General features: G+C 37.8%; 2 protein-coding genes across 9 annotated transcripts; both read right to left on the bottom strand.

Moving 5' to 3' along the window:
- Positions 1 to 3111: 3111 nt before the first annotated feature.
- On the bottom strand, positions 3112 to 6307 carry foxj1b (forkhead box J1b; the record flags this gene model as incomplete). Its single annotated transcript, XM_079845881.1, has 2 exons — positions 3112 to 3912; positions 5756 to 6307. The coding sequence occupies 2 exons, from the start codon at positions 6305 to 6307 to the stop codon at positions 3112 to 3114; spliced, it is 1353 nt and encodes a 450-aa protein (XP_079702007.1).
- Positions 6308 to 7581: 1274 nt separating this feature from the next.
- Positions 7582 to 18927, bottom strand: mgrn1a (mahogunin, ring finger 1a). 8 transcript variants are annotated; one of them, XM_079801183.1, is made up of 18 exons: positions 18758 to 18877; positions 18461 to 18671; positions 18002 to 18120; positions 17829 to 17917; positions 17567 to 17713; positions 16165 to 16282; positions 15926 to 15992; positions 15793 to 15836; positions 15076 to 15123; positions 14705 to 14773; positions 14396 to 14555; positions 13628 to 13740; positions 12506 to 12717; positions 12303 to 12417; positions 10664 to 10709; positions 10366 to 10482; positions 9017 to 9059; positions 7582 to 8418 (listed from the first exon to the last, which is right to left on the bottom strand). In XM_079801183.1, exons 2-17 carry the CDS (start codon positions 18546 to 18548, stop codon positions 9022 to 9024), a joined length of 1590 nt encoding a protein of 529 aa, XP_079657309.1. In that variant the 5' UTR covers positions 18549 to 18671; positions 18758 to 18877; the 3' UTR covers positions 7582 to 8418; positions 9017 to 9021. The 8 variants fall into 8 exon arrangements, with proteins under 8 accessions (XP_079657309.1, XP_079657307.1, XP_079657310.1 ...); XM_079801181.1 differs by having other exon boundaries at positions 18461 to 18927; XM_079801184.1 differs by lacking the exon at positions 9017 to 9059 and having other exon boundaries at positions 7582 to 8438; positions 18758 to 18861.
- Positions 18928 to 19223: the final 296 nt, after the last annotated feature.

The following is a 19223-nucleotide window of genomic DNA, read 5'->3' as shown; positions in this document are numbered from 1 at the left end:
GCCCGAGGGGACATAAAGCAGAGTGGCGATGCCCTGCCGTGACAGCCGTCCTTGTTCCCGCTGACAGGTCCGTATGAGGGGCCGGAGCGGCGACAGCACCCGTGTAAATACAGGCAGGAGTCTCTGCCTCTGGGGAGATAGTGTTATCTCCAGCGTCAAGGAGTTCTCCCATCCCTCCTCCACAAAAACCCATCCCCTGAGAAGCACGCAGCTCCTCGCCCCCACACCTCCCCTCTCACCCTGCCTACACCGCAATCCTGGCACTAACTCACCTCTGTCACGTCCACAGGGACACAGGAAAACAGAATGCGTGAACTGCAGAGGTTCACTTACTGCTCGCTTGATGTATGTGACTATATGAATATGTGTCCTTGGCATTGTGGGGCACAACTATTTGGGATTACCATCCCTGCTTCTCCCTGATGTTCAAGGAATGTGATTTACTCCACAGATTCAGAAGGGTTTCTGCTTATGACCTCCAACAGAAGGAGGCAGAGCCGATGAAATTGACTAATCCTCCCTTTCCTTTTTTCTTTTTCATTAAAAAGAGATTTTAAGTGTGAAAGTATTATTTTTTCCCTCAAATGCAGTGGATTTTCACAGATATTCAAGTCAGCTGGATTTTCCTAGGTGGGAGGCACAGCAAGGAAATTAACTGAAAGAATATAAAACACAAGTAACTAAAACTCAGCAAAGAAAATATGTTCTAAGAATGTTTAGTTCATTCGTATTAAGTAAATGTTATTTCTGAATTTCTTCTGAACATCTAGTTTTAAAAACTTTTAAAGGAAACATTCCATTTTATAATTTTGCAAACGTTATATGAACGTTACTTTTTAATGTTCTGAAACGTAGTATCATTTAAAAAATGTCAGATGTATGTCCAACTAAAATTTTCTGAAAAAAAACCTCCCATGAACAATGTATAAATAATCAATTTTGTGCTAACGTTTTAAGAATATAATTAAAAATACCTTTGAACGAACATATAACATTACTGAAAGAATGTTTGTTCATAACTTTGAGAGAACCTTGTCAGGACATTAGCTCCATCTGAGCACCACAGAAACTCCTTTAAACGAGGGATAATGCAAATGAAAACTATAATCTATACTATAAACTCACTTTAAACCCTAATGCTCAAAATTATTAATTGATTTGAGCAGAGCCAACTCAAATTAATCAAATTAGTTCAAACAAATTAACTTTTATGACTATTTAGAACTTTATTTTTCTTTTGAGTTCACAAAACTGACACATTTTAAGTAATTTCAATTGTTTGACTGTTTTAAGTTTTATGAACTTGTTTCGTTTAAATTTAACTTAAATCCAAGTGCTATGCGTATGCTACCAAAGCATTGTGTAACCAATTAGCAAGGTGGCATTTATTGAATTAGCTATTTAAAGCTAGTCAAGTTTCCACTACTAAAATTTTGAGATTACATGACATTTTTAAGTTAAATGTATGAAGCTATACTCAAATATTTCAAGTTCAGAGCAATGAAAATGTATGATTACAAAATAAAAATCTGCAAGTTCTGCTTACTTAAACTTTACATTTCTTAAAGAATTTGAAGCAACTTATTGCCTCAATTCATTTGAGTTTTGTCAACTTCTTCGGGTTTAGAGTGTATACTAAACCATTGTCAACATTTGTCAATGTATGTATAGATATATACTGTACATATATATGTCTATGGTAATATACCGGTTATTGTCAATTCAGACATGCTTGGTGTTCTTTGACACCTCATGCTGGCGTAAAGAGTAAAGGTCAGTAGGCAAACATCTGTTTGAAACTGAATGCATTTTGGAGAAATGCAGGCCAGTCTGGGCATGTTTTACTGTATTTTCCATGTCGATAACTCAGACAATAAATCACAAATAGCTACGTGAAAAGAGTCATGGATAAGATGGATACCTATTTGAGTGTATGTGGTATAAAAGCAGTTTTTACATATTTAGGAAAATATAAGTAATGACCAGAATCAAAATACAGTCTGACTTCAATAATATCCAGCTAGCGAAGTCAATGGGAAATCATTAGGAAATCTTTACCTTGAAATGGATCGGCTAAATCAAGGAGAACACAAAGTCTGTGAATTCTGAGGAAAATAATAATAATTCTGAGGAATTTATCAGTTTATAGATCAATTCTAAATATAAGTATCATAATGACTGGAAATAGGGTTGAATATATAGAGAATGCTTATTGTTCTCATTACTGGCACTGTTGATCACTACCTTTTTTTATATGGAGTTTTAATGAACAAGTTAATCTAATTGAAAAAAAAAAAACGCAAACATGAATGCCAAAGAAACAAGGTACACTTACCACATGTAATTCAATATACAAAAATCAATAGCAATAGACTGAAAAAAGTACAGATTGATCTTTTTATTCAAGTACAGAATATATTTTGTTTCATGTTGCATGTTTTAGTCCATTTCTCAAAGAATCGATACAAGTACACTTCTAGAACAGTCATTGCCTCGTGAGATTGCCACCCACAATTCATGGTAAATCTGAGACTAATGCATTACATTCTGAAACATTGAAGAGCTCTCGTGGGACAATTTGCACTTTCATTGAATATCAGCATAAAAGAGAGAAAATAAATGATGAGGCTAACTCACTGGGCAACAAACTGAGCTAATATTTCAAAGTGCTTGTGCCGTTTTTAGTTTTTTGTTTTTCTCTCTGGAAATGATTTTGTGAAGCACTTTGGCTGGTTGCATCCCTTTTCCCCTCAAATATGTGATTTATATGTATTTGTATTTTTTGTTAGACTTATATAAAGCATGGCATTGCCTAAAATATCAAGTAAACTAAATATATAAGATCGATTAATCAATACAGGAACAAAATGCCACTATCCTAAATAACTATTTGTCCCACAGCAATATTTAATCATCAAAAAAAAGAAGAATCCAAAGATCAAGGGTAATTATAAATGAAACAGTATAGGTTCTTAAAAAATGCAAAAGAAGTACAAAGAATAATTACATATAACCTTTCACATCCTTGGTAATTCATTATGCTAATGTAGCAAAACCAAAGTCATTAGGTCTTCAGACCAGCAAAGACAGTGCATATGTGTTTAGACGTGCTCACAGATATGACTCTGCTCTTTCCCAGAGTTGCATCTCAGAGAAGAATCCCTCACAAAGCCCATAGCCATGATCCAGGGAAATTGGGATGGCTTGGACTTCCTCTTTAATCTCCCAGGGGTGCTGCTGATGCTGGTGAGCCTGATCTGAGAACACTCCCTCATAATATTGCGGATGGACCTGTACTTGCTGATGGTGCTGTTGGTGAAAGTCCTCCATGTTGCATCCCATCATGCCGTTCGCCTCTAGGTAAGCACAAGCCTGCTCGTCCTCATTGCTGTAGACAGACCCGTGCTGGTTCTGTGAGGATAGCTCCATCTCGCATCCCAGAGAGCTCAGCGCTGTGTTGATATCCAAATCTTCAAACGTGCTGTCATTCCCACTAAGCACATCGTCAAAAACAGATGCCAGGTCAAAATCTCCTCTCAGTACATCTGAAGTTTTGATGTCGGTGGTTAACAGAGGGCTTTTGGACACTCTGGCCAGCTTGCTGCCTCGTTTGGAGAAGACTTGCTTGCGTTTGTTTCCTGGGACAGGTCCTTGGAAGTGGCCCATTCCCATTTGTTGGCCAGTCTGGTTGCACTGAGAGCCGTACGAGGAGCTGGGAGAGGATAACATTTTGCTCTGTCTCTGGGTATTGAAGTTTGTGGCAGGCATTCGCCGCCTTTTGAAAACGCCATTGACAAACATGTCAGCGTACTGTGGGTCGATTTGCCAAAAGCCTCCTTTTCCTGGCTCGTCTTTCTGCCTGGGCACTTTCATGAAGCACTTGTTCAGGGACAAGTTATGGCGGATTGAATTCTGAAAGAAAGGAGAAAAATCAGCAGGTTTTTAATATTTATTTATAGGGGAGAAACAATATCGTGTTACAATATATCGCAAAAAAAAAAACATACAACAATCCCTTATGAAAATTGACCATATTTTAAAAGTATAGTAGCCATGTTTTTTTCCGGCTGATTGATTACCATTCGTATAACCCCAGTTTTACCACAAATACCATGGTTAAACTATACAGTTAGAGTAGCAAAACCATGGTTCATTTGTAGCTCCCATGGTTTAACTATAATAACCATGTTTTTCTGGTTTTATTTGAAGCAAAACCATGGTTGTTGTTCGGTAGGGATGTGTATCGTGGATGGCAACCATATGTATTGTTCATAGTTCACCCAAAAATAAATGTTAGACATTTAATTTAGCATCAGATATGGTAATGAAACATCTAATATGGAGAAGAAGTGTAATTTCCATCCATTTCTGATGTAATACCAAATTTAGTTTTTTTTTAACTCTTTATCACATGTTTAAGAAGTATTAATAAAAAAAACACATTTATTTAAAGTATCGTGAGATGTTATGTATTGAAACGAATCGTGACATCAGTGACGCAGTATTCTTAGTTTGTGCTTTCAATTTGCACACACTAGAAACATTTAGTGATTTTTAATGTCAATTAAATTAAGCTGTTTGAATGAGGAGCCAACATTATGGTTACATTTAGAATGTAGAACATACATGCAATAACTTCTAGAGGCAGAAGAAGACAACCCATATAAAGGCTCCTATAAAATCCCATTGTGCAACAGGTAGAGGTGTCCTGTTTCATTAGCTCACTGTGTGTGTGACAAAGACAAAGGGGGGAGGGGAATATTGTGTGTACAGAAGAAGAAATGCGGTGAGTAAGGCTCTCTAGTAATGCAGCGCGCCTAGTTTCACATGATCAGGGGCTCCCTTAAGGATCCTTCATTATGGAAGGAGGCCTGAGGAAACCTAGTGCTTTTGGGTTTAGTGGTCTCAGCTTCCATCATTAGTCACCCTACCTTAATACATCTCAGATGAGTGCACAGGTCTGGCTGTTTGCTCAATGTTTTGAAAGTGCTGTACGGTTGACAGACACCAGCTAATACTGTTCATTTGATTCTCAAACAAGTGACTCGTATGAATTTGTCCTTTTGGTTTAATTTAAACTCAGCGTGACATGTGTGGTACAATTACCAAAAGAATGACTTTTGTGAGCTCGTTCTTTTTAGTGAACCAAAAGCAGTTACAAATGTAAATCAAACGAATGAATCTGGTTCCTTTTTAGTGACTAACGAATGTACAGAGCAACACACGTTTGATTCCCCAACTAATGACTGTTATGAGACGGCTCTTTTTAGTGAATCAAAAACTGAATGCGATTCGTAGATTCATTCGACTCCCTTAATAAACTTTCGTTATGTTTGATTCAAAAAGTTTAAAAAGTAAACACTTATTTAAAGAGTAGGCTAGTGACTATTAAATTCATTTCTGATTCGTTGTCTGTTAAAATCTGAAAATCTTAGCAATAGTCTGAATAAGATCATTTCAGACTTTAACACAAATTGCACTCCTTTCCCCCCAAAGATACTACAATAATCGTTAATGGAACCGTTAAGGAAGCTGAATGTAAGATGAATCTTATCATGGCCGGTGCACCTGTTGCACAAAAAAGACATCTCTCTCTCTCTCTCTCTCTCTCTCTCTCTCTCTCTCTCTCTCTCTCTCTCTCTCTCTCTCTCTCTCTCTCTCTCTCTCTCTCTCTCTCTCTCTCTCTCGTAAAATCTAAAGATACTGAATTTCATGAAGTGATTCTCAAAGATAAATGAATGGTCGGTGAAATTACCTGCCAACTTGGCTCCGCGTATCTGTAGTAGCAGAAGTTCTCAGTGATCCAGCTGTATATGGCTGACAGGGTGATTTTGGTTTTGTTACTAGCTTGCATCGCCATGCAAATCAGAGTGGCATATGAATACGGCGGCTTTACGTAGCGATTTGTTTTATAGTCGATCTCCTCCGAAGGATTTGTTTGCGCCGTTGTGTAGTGTCCCGCTTGCTGGTGCGTGTATGAATTCGCCAAACTGCTGCAGGACGTTGTGGGATTCCCAGGTGTTTGTGGCATCCCTGTGGCGGCGGTATCTCCGGCAGGCGGGCTGGAGGGCGAGTCGGTGCCCCCCAGCTGGTTTTTGTGGTAGAAGAGGTGTTGCGGGTGGCAGCCGGAGCTGGGAATCCTCTCGGGATTGGCACTGAGGATGGAGAAGTTCTGCAGCCAGTGCAGACTGGTGAGACTGTCGTCAAAGTGAACAGAGCCGCTGACATTGTCCTGATCCTCCGGGTGAAGCATCATCCATTTCTCTTTGAATTTATTCGCTATCTCTGGACTCATTAACACTGGCATAGTGGACGCGACTGGAAGAAACAGTTCTGTGAGACACAGACACGTCGCTTGAAAATTCGAAAATAACGGCTAATAAAAATGTAACTGCAAAAAGTGTATTTTTATACGCGTATAATCCACCACAGGGTCAGGCAAATGAAATCCATCAAATGAAATGCCTACCTGCGAAATGAAAACGTCGTCGGTTTGAACTGTAGCGGTGAATATCTCTCAGTCCGTTAGATTCAGCCTTAGCGCAACAAGTGCAGCGGATTCAGATGAAATGAGCGCATCCACAAAACCGGATAATGTCCTAACAGGCGATCTACGGCGAAAAGCTGCCTTCCAGTCCTGTCTTAGAGAAAGCCATGTAGAACCACATTTACTGTTTCATAAGCGAATGAATACGTGAGAAATGGGATGCAGGCTTTGCACTCCGCCGTTTTGCCTGTTTCTTAATAGCCCTTTAAATGTTGACGCCCTCTGATTGGCTGAGACCTCCAGAGTTGAACGTTGTCATTGTCCCTGCGCGTGCAGTGTATTCAACCGCAGATCCGCGCGAAATGCGACAGGTGCTCATTTATTGAAATTATTGTCATTTATTAAATTATTGTGATTTTAAACCTTGTGAATTGATCAATGTTTGTTGATTGTAATGCAGCCTCTTAACTGGTACTTTTATAACTGTTTTGGCATTGTAGGCCTATCTAGAATTGTCATCTTTATCTTTCTTTTCTGAAAAAAAAAAAAAAAAAAAAATCTGTTTTATCGCGAACTCAATTTTCCTCCTAACATTGCTACATGCCTGGCTGGGTAAGTCGTTAAAAAGTCGTTGGTTGTATTCTATACGCGCGCGCCAACAGTAGTAGAAAGGCGCACATGAGACCAGTGACGCGCAATGAAATGAGCGCGCCACTCGTCCCGCCTGAGGAGACCTCTGCCCTCTCTTTACACAGCCCAAGCATTAGCTTACACTCCACATTGTCATATAACCGTTTTCTCAGCAAGCCTACACAAAGTTGGGCGCTGTATTTGGGTAAAATGCTTTAGGTGACAGGTGAAACTATACTAAATGCCGTTTCGTCTGACTAAATGAGTGAGGTGTACTACTAAAACAGTGAATTTACACTGCCATCATCTGGCTAAACATGGTCTCTACAATACAATAAGCTCTATCTATCACCCATCCATCCATCTCTTAGATGTAGCTATTGGAATTAGGGTTTATGCCAGAACAGCAGGATCATGAAAAAATGTATATGATTTATATCTTCAAATAACCACAATGACTCATATTAGTGCACAACACTTTATGATAAAACGATTTGACTACATACAAATATACATAACTTTTAAAGGTGCCTGACATAGATAAGCAGCAGTGAATTCACTAAAAAGCATCAGATATGTCACTATAAATGATGGCAGATCCCTCTATAAACTACTCATTAAAGCTTCAAAAAGTGCTACAGCTTCCCACTTTGTATGTTTCAACGGGAGGACGAAGGGATAGCCACACAGTACTGTAAGGCACAAAACAAATATTTAAGATACAGACATAGATGATTACTTCAACTGGGTAACTGATCATACTATGCGTCAGTATCAGACTGCAATCTGATGCACTTAGTGTTCATTTGCTGATTACAGAAAACAATAAAAACGTATCAAGTACACAGTCATAAATCACCATGAAGCTGCGTACTTCAAAGAGGCTGGGCATCCATTAAAAGATTTTGAACCATTCAAAAGTTCTGTACTCTCAAAGCAAAAGCTATGACAGTCCTATAAACATCTTTTCTTTATAAAGTTTTTTTTTTTTGAAGCTAGTGTTAAACTCTTGTGTAATGTTTCTACTTCACAGAGAAATGTCTCAGACTCTTTAACATAAGACATAATACTTTGATTGTGATACTCAAGAAGTAATGTTCTGAATTAGTGTGATGGATTGAGAATAGTTTGAATTGTGTAGTGGAGATTGAAACAGCGGGTTAATGAAACTGGCACAGCACGGGACGTTTATGAAGCGAGATGCTCATCTTCCATGCGGAGGGTGCTGGGGAGGCAGAGCAGAGGCTGACTGGAGCTGCTGGTGCTCTGACTCTTCAGGCTTTCTATGGACTCTGATGACCCTGGGGAAGGGTGAAGACAGCTGGAGTGAGAAGGAGCAGAGAATCTTCACTCTTTTAAAATCCAATCTTTTGATTTTAAAAGAGTTTATGGTTGAAATTAGTTTTGTAGGTCAATTGGGCTGACAAATGAGTTCTTTACAACTTTGATTACAATTGATTTAAAAGGGATCAGTTAGTGGAGAAGTGTGTATAATAGATGGACACTTAGAGTGTGTTCACACTTGCAGTTCGGTTCTTTTGGTCCTGACCAAAAAAAGAAAATTATACATTTATAGTCCTGGTTTGCTCATTTTTAACAACAAACCTAAAGATACAAAACAAACAAAAATAAAACATAACTGCTTTTATGATGAATATTTTGCAAAGGAACTTAAAGGGATGGTTCACCCAAAAATAAAAAATAGCCCATGATTTACTCACACTCAAGCCATCCTAGGTGTATATGACAATCAGAGTTATATTAAAATATGTCCTGTCTAATTCAAGCATTATAATGGCAGTGAATGGCAGCCCCAAAAAATTTGAAAGTCAAAAAAGTGCATCCATCCATTATAAAGTGCTCCACCGGAGTGAATTATTCATGACATTAATGACCTACCAGAGTCAACATTCCTCTACAGCAGTGGACCATGACTCAGACGCTACGTGTTAAGAGCAAAGCCGAGTTGGAGTAAGAAAGAGAGAGAGAGTTAGAAGACAGCACAGCATTAGACATGCAGACACACAGCATCAGTATAGAAGCCCATTTCTGTCACAAAGGGTTAAAAAAATCATGTTTTGGTAAATCATAATTATGACATGAAAAGTCAATTATGAGATACTAAGTAATTGTGACATTTATGAGATAGAGGCCTGGTTTCACAGACAGATTAAGACAGGATTATGCATTAGTTCCATTAGTGCATTTAAGTAGCTTATATAAACATGTCTGGTGTGCATCTTGAGACAAAACAATGGCACTGACATAATTTAAAATATGCCAGTGCAAGTTGCTTTCAGTTAAACAGCTCAAACATGCATTTTAGTCTGGGACTAGGCTTAAGCCATGTCTGTGAAACCAGGGAGAAAGTCTACGGTATATGATATAAAAAATAAAGTACATCAAGTACTTTTTTTTTTGTCAATATTGATTGTCATTTACCTTTCATTTCAATTTCAACTTGTGCAATAATTTCCATTTATTTCTCACAATTATGACATCATTTCATGATTGAGATAATTACTGTTTATGTTATAACTAATGTGTTGAAAATGGACTTCCATAGCATATACAGAGATATTCTTCTTCATTACATGGTGTATGAAAAATTATGGAAATTTCTAATCATTTATTAACTTAATGTAGTTTAAATTACTAGAGCTAAATTCAAATACTAATTATTATTAATTGAAAATTCTAACACTGCGTTCTATGTTTTAAATAATATTACATTATGAGGTTAATTACCCCTCCAGTTACATTTGTGTATGAAACATTTTTAAACAATTTCTTTTAAATTAAAATGACATAAGAGAACTGATAACATATCAGATTTCATGAATCAAATTCAATCAAATTGTCAGAGGAAATATTTACATGCCTATTGAGTACATCTTGAGTACACTTGAGCATTTTCTAGTGTGTGGAAGGCATGTAATTGATACTGTAAACAGAACAGTAAAAATGCATTTAAAGAGAAGCTTTACTGGGTAAAAATTGCTGAGCAAAGAAGCAGCAATAACAGAGAAGGTTCACACAGCACAGCATTAGCTCTGCCAAGCATGCTGAAAAACTAGCTTCTCCAACTTGGCTCTTTTGCATTTTCTCAAAGTCAACATTACGAGGAATTATCAGGGCATGAAAGACACCTCACCCTCAAAAATGGACTCAAATGAACCATTCCTATAATACGAGTTTTGGCAGACTAAGAGAGTCAGGATTGTGGGGAGTGTGTGTTAGCGGCTCACCAGGCAGGGCCAGATCTGCTGAGGGGTCACTTTCTGTCCGGCTCAGGCTGCTGCGCTCGCTGTGGCAGTCCTGTAGAATTTCACTCACAGACACACCCAGTGATCTGCTCTCTGAACCTGCCAACATGACATGATTAACATGGTTTCTTCTCCAACAGAACAAGCCTCAGTCAAAATGTTCAGATTATATATTTTATATCATACAGTATATAAAACATTTTATTTGAATTACCACATTGCTCATGTTATATGAGGACTTGCTGTTCTGATATGAATTGCCTAATTTGAGTTTGCTAACCTGAATTTGGGAAACCGGGATTGGTGGACACACCCTCTGTTGTGGCCTTTTGGGAAATAAAATCGATTGAGCAGTTTTTACAGGCTGTGGAAAACGATGAACTGACACAACGCTAGTTTGCATTTCTTTATCAGTCACATGCAACCAGTTGAAAAACCCACAGATCTATGCAAACTAATCCATGGCATTACACAATCAGCTCATCCATGGAATCACACACAAACACAACAAATGTTTACAGGAAATACATTTCTAAAGATACTATTGTACAGTATTTATGTCAGACCCTCAGACAGGTACGAATCTATGTCCGTAAAATAGTACTTCCTTTTTGCAATTACTGTTGAATAAAAGCAATTAGCTCACTGGCTTACACTTAAGGTGAAGCTGATGTAGTGTAATCAGTAACAGAAATCAGTGTTTCCCATTGGTTGAGAATTTACATGTGATGGTGGGCAGGGCGGAATGCTTGATGAACGGGTTCAGAATAATCTAGTCAAACAAAGGTTTATGAATTGACATGCAGATAAAATGAACTTTTATTAACAACAGTAATGAGCAAAAAACTATATTTTTATTAAATATTCTGCTCTTATTAAATGTAGGCTACCATTGTTCTTCTATAGTATCATACTGAACTGACCGACAGCTTCAGTGATTATAAAAGGAGCACTCTTTCCTTGTTTTCTGGGTAATTTAGTCACAATTTGAAGAAAGGTTTTTGTTTTTCATGAGACTTCCTACTTTTGTCCATATATTAGGGAGTGTAAATGGCTAATAAGTCAATAAGTGCTCTCTGCCGCCATTTACAAAACAAGACATTAAAAATAACATTAAAATAAATGGATAATATTTAGAGCTTTGAAGTGCCGGATAAAGTGTAAAACACTTGAAAACCCTTGAAAAGTGCTTGAATTTGACTCTACAAATCCTGAGATGAATAATGACAACATAAAAAAAAAAACTGTTGACTATTTCTGCCACAATACCATGTGGTGTTACTACATTAAATCCACAGTGAATGTTGGTGGTTTGTGGACTGAAACCCCTGAACTTCATTCACGGCACAATGTTTTTCCTAGTTTCCACATCAGCACTGTTTGATCTGATATCTGTGGTTTATGAGATAATTCTGTGCCGAACGCTTCCACTAGATCTCACAGTAGTGATGTTATTAATTCTCTGGTAAATTCAAATGCTTTCTCCCTGGATCTCCCAGTGCTGTGTAGTAATGGTGTCATGTGATCGAGATTGGCCCGTGTATGAGCTCGTGCTGCGCTGTCTATTATTGCTCCGAGCTGAGAAACGGTCCGCACACTGGCGCACAGCTCAAACGAGTAGCATGGTTCCGTTCCGCTCTCGCTTATGTATGGGTAACACTGCAGAAATGCAATATAATATATGTAACTAAGTTTTCAGTGGTGTATAAAGACCTAACATAATGAAACGTGAGGGGTGAGTGGTTGCAATTTGCAACCTCCCCGCTAAAATGTACACTTATAAGGTCAGTTGCTTGTATTAATTCAAGTAAGTACATGTAACGTGTAACTACGTCACCTTAAAATAAAGTGCTACCATTTACTGGCTTGTCAGTGGGCGTCATTTAACAAGCACGGGTAAGGAAGTAATAGTGTCTGACCTCAGTGGGACTGAGACTGCAGGGCAGAACAGACTGAGGCTGGGCATCAGAGAGCTCTGACATTCTCTCCTCATCTTCCTCCTCCTGTATGGGGGACGAGGGAGAACGTGTAGACCTGGAAACGTCACACATACAGTATAACTAGAAGAAGAACATTACTCACATTATATTTTCAAGAGAGTATTTTCCTAACAGTGACTTACCCGTCTGGAGACTTGCTACCTTTGCCCTTCATTGATGCAGGATCTGCATTTTGCTGCCGCCCAGTCAGGTTGAGGGGATCTCCCATCTCCCCGGAAAACTGGATCTCCTCATAGAGAGGTGCTGATGGGATTGAAGGGGACATGGGTTGCACCCCGTTCAGGGCTTCAAGCAGGGAGATGGGCTCATAGCCAGGAGGGATGTTGTCAGCATTCTGAGATTCGGTAAGATAAAAAAAAAAAAAAAGTGTTGTTAGTAAACTTTAGACTTTTTGCCATAATTTTTTCTAACAACATACACCTCTCACCTCTACGATTTGGGGTTAGAAATATTTTTTTTAGTATTTTATATTTAATATTACTTTTATTAGATAACTTTTACATTAAATAAGTTAATCAATAGGGACAGTAAAGACTTTTATTTTATTTAAAAAACAATTTTTTTAATAATTGATAACCATCTCACATAAATATAACAAACATTATAAAAGACTTTTAATTTCAATATTTAGGATTATCCCTGGTGAAACATTTTTAAAAACATCCATTAAATAATTTTCTTTGTAAAAAATGTTGCCTGGTGACATTCAAAGCAGTATATTTCAACAAAATATGTTTTATAGACAAAGTCGTTTGACAAAAATGTAATATTGGTGGTGCATCACGAATGATTTCTGAATGATCACGTGACACTGAAGACCGGAGTAATGGCTGCTGAAAATTCAGCTTCGCCATAAGTAATAAATTACATTTTAAAATTAATTAAAACAGTCATTTTAAATTATAATAACATTTCACGATATTACTGTTTTTACTGTATTTATGATCAAATAAATGCAGACCTGGTGAGCATAAGAGATTATGATTAATTTAAATTAATCTTTTAAACAGTAGTTTAAGTTTCGTCATTTGTCAAGAAAACCAAATTTGTCCAATATAATGGATGTTTGGAATGAGGCGGATATGTGCCACTGAAACCTAAAATACCAGTCATAACTGTCATAACTCAAATGCGAAGCATGATTCCACTGGACAAAATCAATACTACTGTAGCAACACAGTTGAAATGGATCCCTGAAGTATTAATAATTTGAGTACAGGGTGAAATATGAGTTTGAATTTTACCGAATGCTCAGTATGGTCAGAGCTTTGGGACAGCACTGGGCTAAAGGAAACCGGGGAGAGAGTGGCAGCTGTTTTCTTCCTCACGGCTCGGATCTGGAGCAGGGCTCTGAATGCTGGGGCAGCGAGAGCAGAAAGGAAGGTCATGTGAGGGGGGGAGGACACAAATAAATGCAGTGTGTATAAACAAACACAGGTGCTGCATCTTCACATGGAAAAGTGTTACCAGATTCATTTGGCTACAAAAAGGGGGTAAATATTTGCACAGCTGGTCTTACTGTTCAAGCAAAATCAGTGCACATTCTCTCAGTGGAGAAGTTCTATAGAGCAGCAACATACTTCATACAAGTAAACAAAAGCTTGGCCAACTCAAGGCAGTCCTGTTGTATATAGTTTCTTATCAGCATGTTTCTGCATAACTTTTCCTCAGATAAAAGAAAATGAACAAATTCAATGAAAATGAGCATCTAGCTCTATAGCTTCTTCACATCCCCAGCAGATGGCACTGTTCTTCAACAGTCACATGATCTGCACTGCATGCGGGATAAATGATGCACTAGGGACTATTCATCATTAAGAACAACAATGAAAAGGGGAATAAAAACACAATGGTAAATCAGTCCATATCAGATTTTAAAAATCATCACTCAGCCTTTTATCTTTATGGCCATACCCACCTTAAATGTTTAACTCATTTAGCCGAGCAAATCTGAATAATAATGGAGGAAGGAACAATACAGGAGGCTCAGGGATTGATTAATGAGCACTTACGCAGTCTGCAGATAGGGCAGTTGTTGGCCTGGTAACGCAGTGTGTCAGCACAGGCATTGCACAGACACAGGTGCCTGCAAGGGAGAATCAGTGTGTCACGCAGGTCTGATAAACAAACCACACACTCGCTGCTGTTGTCACTGTTCTCATCCTCTGTGGACTGAAGAGAGGAGACAAAAGAAAACATCATAAAATAGTACATGAAATCAGAGACAGGAAATGGCAGGATGTATATCGTATAACCAGGAACAGGAGTCAGGCACATCATCTCATTTGCCCTAAATTCTCTGGTGTAGTGACATGATTTACCTTTGTCTCAAGATTGTTCCGGTTTTCAATGCCATAAATCTCCTGCAGCAGATAGCTCACACGGTCCACCTAAAAGATGAGCAAGTGAAATGCAGATTACTGGCTGGGGAAACATCCCAGCACAGATCAAAATGACCATTATCTTTTTCATGAAGTGACATGGCCTGATTACTGCTTCCACACGTGGAGTGGATAAGCGTGCATGAGTGTGGATGAATCAAAACTTTCAATCTTGTGGATCCAATTATGAGAAACAATCATACGGCCACAATCACAGATATATTGGAAAATAAGATTGTTCTGTTGCTCACAAATATCACACCCAGCCTTACATTTAACGATGGGGATATATGAGCCGCAAAAATACTTACAATTTGCTTCTGTTTCAAAGGCTTCACTGAGAAACTGCCATCAACATGCTGTAAATAAGGGAATATATAGTATTACTAGAATAAAAACAACAGAACAAGCTGGCAAGGTTAAAGTTGTGCACCAAGAATATTTTTGGGAGATGGCTAATGAAGATATCTGTGTTTATTTCCATTAATTAAATTAGTTATGGTAATAATGATTTATTACCTACCTCTTTTAGATCTACTCCTTAGACAACATGACTTGAAAGCAGTAATTTATAGTTCTTAAATTGGTGAAAACAGATTAATGCACTGCTTTTAAACATCTCTCCATATTTTAGTCTGACTATGCTGTTAATAAAAATGTCTGAAACTTTGTATGATGCACTCTGTGGGAAATTTTGTTCTATGCAATAAATCTAAATTATGTTGATTCTATCTACTCTCAATTTCTACATTGGCTACAAAGCATTTTCCAGGGTTCCAACTCCTTTTTATCAATGAACCTTTGACCATGTGTGATTTTAGTAATTTACATGATTTTTTCCAGGCCTGACCATTGCAAACTTCCAGAGTCCAGGGTTTCCATGACCATGGGATTCATGAATCTCAAACTGACTATAAAAGACTGCCTGGTTAATGACTTACTCAATATTATAAAACATGACCGAATGCTTACAAGCTTTTAGTCCAGCTGACATTCTTGAGCAAAAACAAATCTCAAGTAATACACACCCTTTCAAAAGCTGCCAAGAGAACATGTGCATGTCCGGTGACATCTGTAACAGAAAATGTTTTGTGAGACAACAGTATGTAATATTGCATAATTATAACTCATTATATTTTATGATCAAATTTTTTTACTTACCATCTCCATCATCCACTATTGCTTGGACTACCAAAGGGAAAACGCCTTTGTCCAGATCATAGTTCAGCTACAGATAAATATGAATGTTTAGTTCTAAAAATACATGACACACCTAACTATTCACTATGTTTTTAAAAACATAGTTATTTTCTCATCATTACAGCATAGCATACAGCATCATTACACAGGCCTTGATGGGATGGCACTGATGCACATTAGTCTTTTTTGAAAAATCACACCTCTTCAGGCTTCCATTTGGTGAAATCAATCTTGAAGGATGGCAGACAAAATTGCTGGTTAATCCCTCTCTTATAATGGACCGTCTCAGACACCATTGAAGTGCTCTTGGGGCTGTATCTTTAAAAATAAAATTGTAGTGATTATCACCAACAAGTCTGAGCATACATGAGGCTATCAGTTACTAGTAATGTACATTTCAAACCCAGTGACCAATGTAAAAGTGCTTAAAGGGATAGTTCACACAAAAATGAAAATTCATGCAGGTCTGGAACAACGTGAGGGTGAGTTAATGATGACAGAATTTTCATTCTTGGGTGAACTATCCCTTTAACCCATAGGTTTTTCTTTTTTAAAATGTTAATGTTATTAAATTGGATTAAAATTTACTGACTTCGCTCAAACACCGGGTATAACTACTTTCCAACATTTTGAGACTTTTTTGGGACCTTGTTCTTTTGGATTTTTTCCCACCTTGTAACTTGTGGTGTTCCTGGTCAAAAATGACCAGCCTACAACAAAATCTTATAAATCTCTCGTTAAGCTACTGTACGCTATCAACAAATATTGGATTACATTTTTTGTCAAATTAATACAGGTTTTGTATTAAATTTTTAAACGGACCAATTTTAAGCCTCATTGATCTGAGTTTATATTGGTCAAAAATGACCATCCACTGAAAATGAATGGGGGAGATTGAAAATAAGAGAACACCTTTGGTGTTCAGGAGCATGTTCATCATGTTCATGTTTACATATGTACATGTGTGCTTGCAAAAAAGACCTGTGTATGCGTGGATACACACACTCGCACTATCACTCGCACACACGCGTTCGTGTAAACAAACATACAAACTATTTTGAGTGTTACAGGCTCTCTTTTTCACAGAGATTAACTTTATCCTCAGATCAATGAAGCCAACGTTGAATTGGATAGTAAATACAAAACATGTCCTAATTGAAAGAAAACAAGTTGAGAAAAAGATTGAATCCAATATTTGGTGATACAGCAAAATGAGTGATTTACAGACAATTTTTAAAAGGCCGGTCATTTTTGACCAGGAACACCAAAGGCGTTACAGGGTTTTCAACACAGTGTAAGAGTTAATCTTTTGTATTTGGACCAAGGAGAAAAGATTGGTCAAAAGATTTTGAATTTAGACCAAGTGCCACTGTTTCCAAGGAAGCTATTTTCTAGATGCCAATGGGTTGTTTCTTTGGGATCAAATGGCTTAAATGGGACTTTAAAGCAATCGAGGCTACCAATCACAAGACACTCAAGTTTCTACATATCATCTAATCCTTTATAAGAAATTCACTTAGCTACAAAAGTGAACATAAACTTGCGGATTTAGCATCATTCAACTGCAGAAACTTTACTCAATACTACTCAGTGGAAACTTACATTGCCATCCCATTGGCAAACTCCTCAAAGGCTTGACAGTATAATGTAATAGCCACTCTGGCATCAGTATCAAAGCAGAACTCAATGCTGTAAAGGACCTTGGGATCGCCCGTGTCCTCTGGTGTGCTGTCAGAATCATCCTTATACCTGCAGAATTTGAAAAACAAAAGTTTGTTGTCACGGCTCTCTTATTTCAGCATATAGTCTACATTGCGGCATCATCAGCAACCCCCATTAAGCCATGACTATATTCACAATCAACCTGACAAGTCGTAAAGAATCCTTCCTGATGTTCACCAAACTCCTCAACGTCTTGACAGGCTCATGTGGTGCTGGCGTCACATAGGGAAACTGTGGAAAACATGAAACGTATGTGTGAGGATGACAAAGTGTCGGACTCTTAAAAGTTTTGCGGCGGCGGTTTCATTTGTTCACCTGCACAGGTCTGTTGCCAAGGAAATTCAAATCCATATTTTCCCCAAAAAGATATCCTTCTGGATGGGGTGTGTCAAACTTTTCTCCACCCATGAAAAAATGACTGGTGAAATAATTTCCTGCAATAAAGACATTAAGAGATTATTATCTAGGATGGATGTGGTCACTAGACAAGAGTTGACACTGGATGATGTTTAAATGCATCCATGCGGACGTTAAATTGGTATATTTTCTTTACACATTAGATAATAGTAAAGCACTGCCAAAGTAGATTTCAAAAGCAGAAAACATGAGACATACAGTAAATAACAGATTTCTGAGATGTAAAAGTACAAAATGTGACAAACATAAAGAATAGATAACGGTCTATGAGTGACAACAAGAATGGACAAACACAAACTATGTTAGGCTTTGTAATGCAGCTAACATCTGTCAACGTTTTACTTAATGACATTTTACCTGATTTTGGGGGATATCTGTACGCTGAATTGGCTTGAATATCGATGTCTTCAACTCCAGCAATCCTTCGGCTCAGTATTGAACCCATGTTGAAGAGTAAAATGCTGTTGAAGTGCTACGTGTAGTTAAAGAAGGTTTATTTGGACAGTTAGCTGGAAACCGTTTGCTTGCTCCGCTATGGAAACATTCCCATCTCTTGCGACAAAAAGAGCTGCGAACAAAAGAAATCAACTTCCGTATTTACGTTCTAGCTCTTCTGGAAAACCAGGCTGACTTATGTAAAATCCGTTATCTCACCTGTAGACGTCAAATAAACGACGTTTCATCGGTGAACAAAATAAAAACAAAAACAAGACTATTGGAAAAAACTGTCTTTGGGAGATCCCATATTCTCGCGAGACGGGAATTTCCGAGACTGAGCAAAGGATATTGGGATATGTTGTGTCTGTTTACCGTCCATCGGTCTCAGCTGACTTGAACAGTAGATATGCACACCACAAAAAAAGCAATAATTCGACACTAACGCATTTTTAAATGATTATTATGGGCGTTTATAATTCACATGATAGATTTTTATATTCAAATGCCAGTGCAGAAAATGGTAATCTCTCATATTGGCTAAAATCTTGTTTAAACTAATATCATAGATGGATGGAGCACGACTGAATTTGTATATTGTTTATTTGGTATTTGTGTAAAAGATGCGGGTTTTTTTCACTGAAAGCACATAATTTTGACAAGCGCAGTCACGCAGTGTTATTAA

Source organism: Gobio gobio (genome assembly GCF_949357685.1).
Source record: "Gobio gobio genome assembly, chromosome: 20".
In the NCBI taxonomy this organism is placed as follows: Eukaryota; Metazoa; Chordata; class Actinopteri; order Cypriniformes; family Gobionidae; genus Gobio; species Gobio gobio.
This window is presented reverse-complemented; position numbering and strand designations above follow the sequence as displayed.